The sequence below is a fragment of the Cotesia typhae genome, unplaced genomic scaffold (assembly GCF_013202065.1).
Source record: "Cotesia typhae breed Kobodo isofemale line unplaced genomic scaffold, CoteBio_Ctyphae contig_11, whole genome shotgun sequence".
In the NCBI taxonomy this organism is placed as follows: Eukaryota; Metazoa; Arthropoda; class Insecta; order Hymenoptera; family Braconidae; genus Cotesia; species Cotesia typhae.
Window position 1 is genome coordinate 705,793 of NW_027423711.1, and position 11,195 is coordinate 716,987.

The 11,195-nt window shown below is 27.9% G+C and overlaps 1 protein-coding gene across 2 annotated transcripts in view; it reads right to left on the reverse strand.

The window, feature by feature from the left end:
• Window positions 1-11,034, reverse strand: part of Gem (transcription factor CP2 like gemini) — a 32,030-nt gene extending 20,996 nt beyond the window's left edge. The window contains exons 1-9 of one of the 2 annotated variants that reach the window (XM_074240932.1): window positions 10,252-11,034; window positions 9,871-10,108; window positions 8,636-8,795; window positions 7,957-8,037; window positions 6,979-7,347; window positions 5,922-6,066; window positions 5,622-5,834; window positions 5,278-5,526; window positions 4,686-4,762 (exon numbers count right to left, since the gene is read on the reverse strand). In XM_074240932.1, the coding sequence (XP_074097033.1) occupies window positions 4,686-4,762; window positions 5,278-5,526; window positions 5,622-5,834; window positions 5,922-6,066; window positions 6,979-7,347; window positions 7,957-8,037; window positions 8,636-8,795; window positions 9,871-10,108; window positions 10,252-10,383 (1,664 nt within the window). In that variant the 5' untranslated portion in view covers window positions 10,384-11,034. The remainder of the gene's footprint in view (window positions 1-4,685; window positions 4,763-5,277; window positions 5,527-5,621; window positions 5,835-5,921; window positions 6,067-6,978; window positions 7,348-7,956; window positions 8,038-8,635; window positions 8,796-9,870; window positions 10,109-10,251) is intronic. The other variant, XM_074240939.1, reaches the window with a different exon arrangement.
• Window positions 11,035-11,195: the final 161 nt, after the last annotated feature.

The window sequence follows — 11,195 nt, forward strand, 5'->3', positions numbered from 1 at the left end:
TGTGCTAGAATATAATTATGAAGACTAAGGTTTTTTATAAAAATCGAAACTTGCAATCCCAAGTATTCATTGGGATCGCTGGGTATAAAAAATTAATAATGTTATTGAAATAATTATAATATTAAAAAGTATTAACAATTTCAAAATGTTGCTCGTCCGTAATTTTGCACTGAAAAAAAAGTTTTTTTCCTCCTAGGAAATGTTTCCTTATAGTTAAAAAAATGGTATTCTTATGATTAAAATACGAAAGTTTTTTAACTATAAGAATATAGTTTTCTGATAGTCAAAAAACTAGCCTTATAATAAAACGTGGTATTTTAACGTTAAGAAAACCAGTTTTTTTTAAATCAAGAAAACTTGAGTAAAAAATTTAGTATTCTAGGAGGGGAAAAAACTCTTTTTTCAGTGTGGATAAATATTAAAAATGGATAAGAACAATTCTCAGAACATTTTTAAAACGGAGCACTGATGACATAGTTTTAATAAATAATTCCGGACCTTCTGGGCCGAGAAATTTTCTGTAAACTTTTAGCAATCATCAACTTTCATAATATTATTAACCTTGTATCGGTTTTACATTTTTTTATGTTATTCTACATCATCCTTGATAAGGTGTAACCCTAAAGTTATTGACAATTTCAAATAATCCCTTTACAGGTTGACCTTGGATTGCAACCTTGACTTTATTTGGGATGTCTTTGTTTGAGAGTGAGAAAACTGTATTCAATTTTGTAAAGAGGGGAGCAAAAAATTAGTAGAAGAGAGCACATGCATACACGACGAAAACTAAACTGTTTCTCTCACAATCGTATAACGGACTACGATTGCCGCTATCCCCACTTAGCTCATATTTCTCTATACTCCAAATTGCTAAATGAAAAATACTTGGCTGAGTATATAAAAATTTGTTTTAACATTAATATTGAGTCATCCGTCCCAAAGTGGGTCCTATGAAATGTTAAAAATCCTTTAACTTTTTAATATCAATTGGCCTGGTAATGATTATATATAATTTTTATCAATTATACCGGGCCATCCGTACTGAGGTGTATTTCGTGTATTATTTTTATGACATGCCTAGTCAAGTACTGATCATATTAGTTTGTTTATAATAATACTGGCCGATAAATGCGGGAATGGGTCTTATTAAAAATTTACAGCACCTTTATATTTTTATTCTAATTGGCCGGGCACTTTATTAATGAGAAACACGTGTTAATGATAAATTATAAATTTTGGAGTATTTTATTAAAAATGTAAATTTTGAACACGAGAGTCCTCAAAATTAAAGAAAATAAAATATATAAATATAAATTATGATGAATACATTGTACAAACGTTAGTAACAATATAAAATTGTATAAATTAACAAATTAATTTGTACTCACAAATGTAATTTTCAATCGTGCATTGTTTTCTATTAATCCAGTAATATTTATAAGAGTTTTAACATTAATATTAAAAAAACGATGAATTATCACCAATAATTTATAATTATTCCCATTTGACTACCGATTATAGTACTCTACAAATAATAAATAAAAATTGTAATGAAAAAGGAATCATTTTACCGAAATAATTTTTATGATATTGATTGCATAAATATTTTTAATTGGTATCACTGAATGATTATTACAACTTAATAAACAATAAATTGTATATTGGAGTACGCATTATCTACTTGTTTACGAGCGAAAAATATATTTATGCTTTCGCATGGAGCTCACAACTATTATAAAAATTATATTAAAGTTAAAAATGCACATGTATCCGCCATCTATTGGATTTTCGTTACATTTATTTGGGAAATCTGTTTTATTCACAATTTCTGCAATGAGTCTTGTCGCAACCAGGTGGCACGATACGACAATGTTTAGTACAACCACTTGGCCAACCTTAACATACGAAATCTCATATCCAGTTCTGCAAAATGTCGCACACTCATGACACGACCTAATCATTTGTCGGTAAATAAGATCATTTTTAACTTTTTTTTAATAAATTTTACCGTAGTCTACTATAAATTTTATTCAGTTTTCGGTAAATTTTGTGAAATCTACCGAAAATAAATGAATTTTTTCGCAATCTTTATTTAAAAATCGGTAATAAATAAAAAGGCCGCATTGTGTCCCACAATTACAGTAAATTTAACGGTAATTTCTAAAGAAAGTTTCTTTCCGTGTGCTTAATTTAAAAAGTGGACTACTTTTTTTTTTATTTGACACTTATTTTCAGAAAATTTTTGATAATAGCGTTTCCATATTGGCGATATGAAAAAATTAAATTACTGGAAGAAAAATGGAAAAAAAAATTTTATAAAATATGACGACTACGAAAATATTACTAAAATACAACTGACAACTTTACGCAAAAAAAATAAATAATACTTATTTTTTAGTTAAATCATACAAAATTTTAGTGATTTTGGAAATAACATTGTAATGATAGTTATCGCAATTTTCCTTTTTTATCAAAAATTTTATCATAAGTCTTAACTACCATTGTTAATTACGTAAAAACAAATTTAGAAATTGGAATTAGTATATTACAGCCCTTGGGAAGGAAAATAAGAAAAACCTCAGATCACATCTAATTGTTGGCCGAGGCGAAGTCTTCCCAAGGGGTGTAATATACTATTAGCTATAACTTTTCTTCCAATTTAGGCAATAACAGAAATATTGCAAATTTTTTAAGACTTATAATATTTCAATACTAGAACGTAAGTAAAGTATAGTTTATTTTTTTACTAAAAAAAAAAATCTGGAAATTTGGAAAAGATATTTTTTTGCTTCTGAAAAATGTTACGAAATATTTAACATAATGTATACTCAATAAATTTAGGTTACAACACTTTTTGAATCATTCCGACATTTATTTTTAATTAAATTTAAGAAATTAAGAAGAGTAACAACATCAACGTACTGTCAGCAATGTCGTGGAACAATCTAACAGTCAGCTCCGGAGCTGAAATTAGCAATTTATTTACTCTATACTTTACAAGTACCTGCGTGGCCATGAATCATGGTACAATAATGATTTCCACATGGACCGTGGTGAAAATGATCTAAATTTACACAATTTCGAAGCCAACTATGACCGAATTTTTAAGCGATTGCTCTCGCTAAATCCTAAAAAAAGAACTAAACCTGATGATGATGATTTCTCTAATTTATTCTTAAAAAACTGGGTTGTTGTAAACCAATAACACACATATTAAACACATTATTGCAACAAGGAATGTTTCCATCACAGTAAAAGTTATCATATGTAAGTCCTATCCATAAGAACAGATCCAGGTCAGAGTTCACGAACTACAGGCCAGTATGCATCCAATCTGCTTTAACTAAATTATTCGAAAAGATTATCCTACCTTAACTGATCTCGTCTTTCAAAAATGATGTATCACCAAAGCGACATGGATTTGTGTGTAGAAGATCGACCACGACCAATCTTTATACGTATGTTAACTATATTCTCAAGGCCATGAAAAATGGTATTGAGGTACATGCTATCTACACAATTTTTAGCAAAACGTTTGACAAAATTGATCACAATATCCTCTGGAAAAACTGAGAGATTGCGAGGTTGGTAGTAATGTTTTAAATTGGCTTCGACCTTACTTGATAGATATAAATTTGCAAGAGAGAATTGATGGACACATCTCCGAAAAGTATGACATGACATCAAAAGTTTCCCAAAGATTTTATTTTAGCCCAATATTATTCAAAACCTTTGTAGACGACATAGACAGTAAATTTCAAGCAGAATAGCTACTGTATGCTGATGGCTTGAAAAATAAAACACAGAAAGAAAAATTTCTTGACTGGAGAACAAAATTCTTGACTCAAGAAAATTTTCGGATGCCTGAAGGAAGACCGAAGTTATGTTGGCCGAAGTAAAAATTTTTTTTTAAATTCTGTTCTTGGTGGAAGTAATTTTTTCTTAGTTCAAATTATCATAAATACTTGATACAATAAATTTTTGTATATGATACAAAACACTATTTTTATTTTAAATTTGTTTTAAAAATTTCCACAAGTATATAAAAAAAAACTTTATTCAAGTATTATCTGATTATTTATATCATGCTATTACAATTTCATCAAATTTAAATTTGTATGATAATGTTTACCAATGTGATGTGTATCGTTAAATAAATAAATAAAAAAATAAATACTTTTAAAAAATATCAATTTTTTACGACTTTAATAACTAATCTCGGATTCAGAATAAAATATCCCTTACTGAACGGTTGAGTTATATTAAAAGTTTTAGATTGCGAATTTTTTAATAAATTAAATTTCTCTCTGATATTTACGTGGACACTTATGATTAATAATTTTTCACAATAATTAATACAAAAGAAAAATTTTCAATTTTTATATTAAATTATTGGGAAAAAAGATATGAATTAAAAAAAAAACATTTTTATAGATCTTAACATATAATTTCACTTTAACACATAAAGTTTCATTGAAAAATGATTTAAAAATAAATTCACAAAATCGTTTTTTTTTAATATTTTTTTGAATTTTCAAAGCTATCAGATATCTGTATCAATTAAAGCTGACTGAGCTTTAAGATATGTTCAATAGAAATATTTCAGTATAATATCAGAAAATAATTTAAAAAAATTAAATGATAATATCTAAACCATTATTTTCCATAGATAAAAATGTACTTACGTTATGTCAGTCGGCACAATAGGATTTATTTGACTGTTCAGACCAGAATGTGTTGGTGGTAATAAATTGAGTGGTATCTGAAATCCCCAAGAAAATGAAATTTAAATCTATATATATAAAAATCAATTGCTGTGCGTTAGTCTCGCTAAAACTCAAAAACGGCTGGACCGATTTTCAAAATTTTTTTTTGTTTTGTTCGTTATAGTTCAGGGATGGTTTAGAAAAAAAAAATTTTGGAATTTTGGAATTGAAAAAAATTTCAGCTTAAAAAATAAAAAATTGTTAATTTTGTATCGAAATCGCTATTGTTACGCTTGAGCCTCAAGGTTGCAAGAGTATACAAAATTGTCCAATATGCAGGAAGATACGTACAAGTATACTTTGGGTATCTATATATATATATATATATATATATATATATAATAGCTAAATTTGTCATTAAAGACAAATTTTTGGGAACTGGGGGAAATAAAGGATGAAGGGGGAAGGGGAGGACCTTTACTCAGTAGGAATTTTCGGTAACTGAAAAAGTAATTCGGACAGCCCAGACCGGGAATTGAACCCAACAGTTTATACGTATACGTTTACTTACTTCACTTAAAACAGTGCATTCACAGCTTGGTTGATATAGGTCTTTTTTTTCTGGTGGTTTTCGGCGTATTTTTTCTTGATCTTGCTTGTGTTTACGATCTGCTCCTTTTAACTTAAAGACTTTGATTTGACAAGAGGCTGCATGCAATCGAAAATCGTTACATAACGATGTTTCTACTTGAATCCGAAACGGTACACCTTTTTCACCTCCATGTTTTTTTGCCGTAAATTCAGTACTGATACAATTGATCTGTATATAAAGCAATCATTATGTTACAATAAAATTTTTGATTTAATAATTATATAATAATAAATTTATTAATAAATTAATAGCTAATAGTTCACCTTAATGTAAACATTAGCTTCTTTAGTTGGATCCCATGTAATTTCAACAGTATTTTTCGGTAAAGCATTTTGTGTTACTTCCAATACACCATAGCTCAAAGGTACATCAACTTCTAACAAACGCTCACCAGGTCTAGCTTGTTGCCAAGCAATCATTTGTTCACGCTCAGTATATTGCAATCTTCTCTCATGAAAGCATATTTTAATTGTTGACTAAATAATAAAATAAAAAAAATATTTTAGTTAAGTTTATCAATAAAATTTGCATCCTTAATAATTTAAAAGTTCATTACTTATTACCTTAAGTATTCTTCCACGATATGCTGATAAATCACCAAGTTTTTTTAATTTTAATTCATAAGGTTGGCCTTGATTAAGATACGTCAATGTTTCATCAACTAATTTTATTGCCATACTTGTCGATGCTCCCAATACATATTGAAATCTAAAAATTAATAGATTAATATCTAAAAAAAATTTTTATAGAAAAAAATATGGACAAAATTTCCACAAGCAAAAATATTAAAAAACTAAAAATTCGAAGTTATGAAATTTTTTTTTCAACAATTATATATTTGTACAATAAAAACCTAAAATTTCCATAGTTCTGACGATTGAAGAATAGTTTTAGTTTTTTACTTTGCAAAATAAATACCCCACAGAATCTAGTCAATTTTACTCGATTTGGCAAAACTTACTAGAAAGCACTCGAAAAATTATGATTTCATTAAACTTCGATACCTAACTGGTTAGTTAAGAATTTTAACAAGTATCTAACCGCGGTCTTAATTTATGTACAAATTATGAATAAACAAAAAAATGAATAAATATCTCCGAAACTATTAATCTGATGTGTTAAGTTTCTAAAAACAAATTGTAAAACTGAAAAATCAAGTTAAGAAAAAAAATAAATTTTTGACAGATATGTTGTTAAAACAAAAATTTTTCGCAATAAATTTCTCAATTTTTTAAGCTGTACGCGAGGTCTATAATTTAATTAGTTTTCAGGATATAGGTCTTCGAAACAAAATCGATTTTTTGGCTTTAAAAAATCGAAGTTTTGAGATAAACACTTTGTCAAAAGCTTAAAATATTCGTTATAATGTCAGAAATCTATTGAAAAAAAAAAAAAAAAATTGTAAACAAATTTAGAATTCTTAACTAAACAGTTGGATATCGAAATTTACTGAAACTATAATTTTCCGAGTGCTTTCTAGTAAATTTTGCTAAATTGACTAGATTCTGTGGGCTAAAAATAATAATCTCTTTCTTGTACTCAGTAATTTAATTTTTATTCAAATCTATAATTGGTATTTTTTTTACTAACAAATAAATAAATAGATAAATCAACAATTACCGATTATCTCCATTAAATTCATACTCTTGTTGGGATGAAGATACATGATTACCAGCGGACGGACCATTAGAAAAATCATCTTTGTTTGAATATAGTAAAGAATGAAAATTAGTGGGTTGTTCTCGCCCACTGTTGCCATTACAAGAATTAAATCCTGGAGCGTTACTACTGTAATTAGTGTTGGTTCGATTATTACCAGTGTTATTCGGTGATAATGTTGCTGCTGTTGTTATTGTTGTTGTCGTTGTCGAAACGCTATTACTTGTATTATTGTTGAGGCTGTTATTACTATCTGGTTCAACTAATAGACCAATATTTCCATTGTTTGGGTAAGATCCATTAAGATTCCGTTGAGACACGTGATTCAAACTACAATATTAAAAAAAAAAAAAAAACATAAATAATTATTAATATTTGAAGAGTTGATAACAGTAAATTGCAAATAACAAGTTGTTAATGAATATAATATGTATATATTTATAATACAATAGACTAAAAAATGATGTAAACGAAGAGGACGAAGAATCACTGTAATAAGAATTTTTCATTTCAAATTAAATAGTAATCACAGATAAATTTACGCTTTAAAGTACTACAATAATACTTTCAGAAGTCAAGCACAATTATGAAGACTCAATCAAAGAGTCATGACACACAAAAGTATGTGGCAAGAACAACGAGATAACATTATATTTTTTTCTTAAAGCATTAAGATAAAAGTCATGAGTATGTTAACTAGTTCGACATCGTGTAGGAAATTTTTTTAAATTAATTGAACTATTTTTGGGCTAATTCTAAAGGTTTTTCATTAACGTTAGTTGAATTAAAAAAAAAATAATGATAACGTAGATCGCTTAAGTATCAAAATATCATGCTGTCGTGCAAAACAATTTCACAAAAATTTATTTAAAAAACAAAAAATCTCTATGATAGTTTAGTTTAAATAATTTTAGGGATACAGTGATAATATGCACTCACTTTGGATTGTTGATCTGATTTTCCGGGGAAGGAGCTTCCTGTTTGAATATTGTCAACGAGGGTAGCGCCAACAAAGCTTCACTGAAACAACCCTATATTTATAGCTCACGCACAAACTAAAGAGCCGTACATAATTTCAACAATCTTCAATTACCTTGATTTAACATACATTTTTTTGTTAAATTTTTTACAACATAATATAGAATAAAAATCAAAATTATCAATTTTTTTTCAAACAAAAAAAAACAATATTTTCTATAGCTTACTGAATAGTGAAAAAAAAAATCACGAACAGCGAAAATTCAGTATACCAAATAATCAGTTTTACCCTCGCAGTTCGCACGCGTAAGATTAAGTAAGATTTATAGAGAGGTACAGACATGTAGATTGTTTGACAGTTCTCGCTCTTTACGAGAGGACTACGTTGTCAGCCTACATGCTCAAATCAGTATTCAGTACTATATAGCATAGGGAGCGAAATAACTGACGCAAACTAGATATCAAGTACTTTTGTGTTGCAGTAATGTCCATGTGTTATTATGGTTCATTTATTATTTTATATTAACTAGCATTCATGGTTTATTTGTTTCATTGAGAATACTCGAAGAATATTACTCAATGTAAATCATAAATAAACATGAAAAATAATATTTTTTTTAATTTTATTAATTTAATTTACCTTATGTTATAAGATGCAACAACATTAACAAATTCATTAGTTCCAATAGCAGATAGTGAACCATTCAAACCATCAAGATCACCACAACCAACCAAATGTTCAAATTCTTCAACTTGCTTGGAAGACCATGCTTGTAACGATACATTACTTGCAGTGGAACCTAGATTGATGAAAAAAATGTAATAATTTAATTTCTATTTAAGATTACGACTGTATAAATACATGTTTTTTTAAATAAAATAAATACTAATTTAATGTTTCTTCATTTGTTAATAAATACACAAGAAAATCAATCGCTTTGTAAGAAATCAAGACCAAGTGTATCAACAAGGTCGTCTGGTGGTTCGTCCCCGCATGAGTCAGGCATAAATTACTGTTTAAAAATTAACAGAGTGCGCTGTGTCATATTATATAAGAAGCTAACAATTTTCATTAAGTAAAACAAGACAGCAGATGCGTCGTTGGAACTTTTACTGTCTAATTGCTACAAAACTGCTGTAGCTTCTTTTTATTAATATTATTGAACAATTATTATGATCAATGAATGATTAAAAGGCCGAATTTCCATTTTGTTATATTCCCATGCAAAAAAAATTCTGATTCAAAATGAATTTAAGATTGAAATTCATTTTTTAACATAAATATGAATTAATTTTTAAATAGAAATTAACAAATATTTAGAATATAAAATATTCTTGTCTTTATTAAAGTTCTGAAACAGAATCAAAAGTTTTACAGGCGTGTTAATTTGTATTTACAAATCAATTTCAAATTTAGATTGATCTCAAAACTAATTCATATTTGTGTTAAAAAATGAATTTCAATCTTAAATTCATTTTGAATCAGAATTTTTTTTGGACGGGATTCCAATTTAATGTCAGCGAATGAGAAAAAAATTACCATTATTATTAGGATTAAAATTAATCCCATTTTATTTCAAATTTTCAATAAAACAACATATAAATCTTAACGAATTTTGTTAGTATAACAGCGTATAAATTCTGCCCTCATATAAATTCACGTTTGAGCATGAGCTCGGATGTTGGTAACACGTGATCATCTTGAGGAAATAAGCAATTGACCCACAGCAGTATTACAATTCAAAACTTAAATTACAATACTATGTTACATTTTTGGATATTACAAGTTTTATTACCAAATGAAGTTTCATTTTTCTTTAAATAATAATTTAATAACAAAACTAATTATTAAAAAAAAAATCTATATATATTTACCATCTCTTCGAATATATTTGCGATCCAAGTCACCAATTTGATTAAGCTCACATCGTCGTTTACGATTTGACATTAACTGTTGATATCCAGAAGCTGAAGCTTGTTCATTTGTTGGTGAATTTTCTCGTATCTCATCGGAATGAAGTAATGATTCATTTGTATCTGGAGAGCTTTGTGGTGATTCGCGTTTTTCATTCCACAAAATACTACCATCCGGAGTATGATAACCCACGGATATCTATAGGACAATATTAGGGATATTAAGATGATAGAGAGATATATGTTTATGTTTATTGTTTAAACAATAAACAGAAAGTATTAAAAGATGCATCACGTGGAAATAACATTCATGCAATGCGTAGATTGTGATATTGAACATACTTGTTGAGTGGTGATGACGTTGCTTCCGCTTTGCTGAACAGGCGGTGATAATTGTTGATACGATGGTGATGGAAGATGATCCGGCCACATCGATTCATTCAGTGTATCTGAGCTTGTCTCTTGTAACTCCATTTTAATCAATTTAGACAATGACACTACTATTTGACAATTCTACTATTTTGTGCTTGACTTGATTTTTTTTTTATTTTTAAAAAAGTTAGTTGTTTATTTTTATATATTAACGTTTCAATGATGTTTTGCAGATTAAAAAATGACAACTTTAACAAATTTAATAAAAAAAAATAAGCATATAAAAATGTTTAATGAATATCAATATCGGCCTTAATTCAAAATTCGTAATCTCATATGCATTGTTTGAAGCGTTTTAATTTTTAATGTATTTATTGTTCAACATCTTTTTGATTTAAAGTTTGGCCGTTTTAACTTATCATGTTATTTTTTTGTCTCAAGTTAATTTCACAATGTAGTAGTTATTTTTCTTTCTAGTTTGATATAACAATTTGCTGTTAACAACTCATTCAAGCATCTACAGATCGTATTTTAATAAAAGATTTAAAATTTGTCTTTTAGAGTTACCTAGAGCACAGCTAAAAAAATATAGCTTTCTAAATTCAAATATTTCAATTAGATATAAAGACATCACTTGCTAATATCTTGGAGTTGATGCTACTTTTATCATTTATCTTCCACTAAAGTATTCAATTTGTTCTGACGATAAATGATAGAAAAAGTCAGGTGTAAAAGCTACGTGACTTTTTTAAAATAGTCTTTTAAAACATAACAAAGAAACTATTGTACAATTTCTTGATGCCGGTGGTCTCGCGCTGTCGGTGTGTTTCCAGTAGTGCGCAGCCCCGGGATTTCAGTGAAAGGACACGTGAAAAAACAACAAATGCATCGAACAACATTGCAGAGCCTCTACC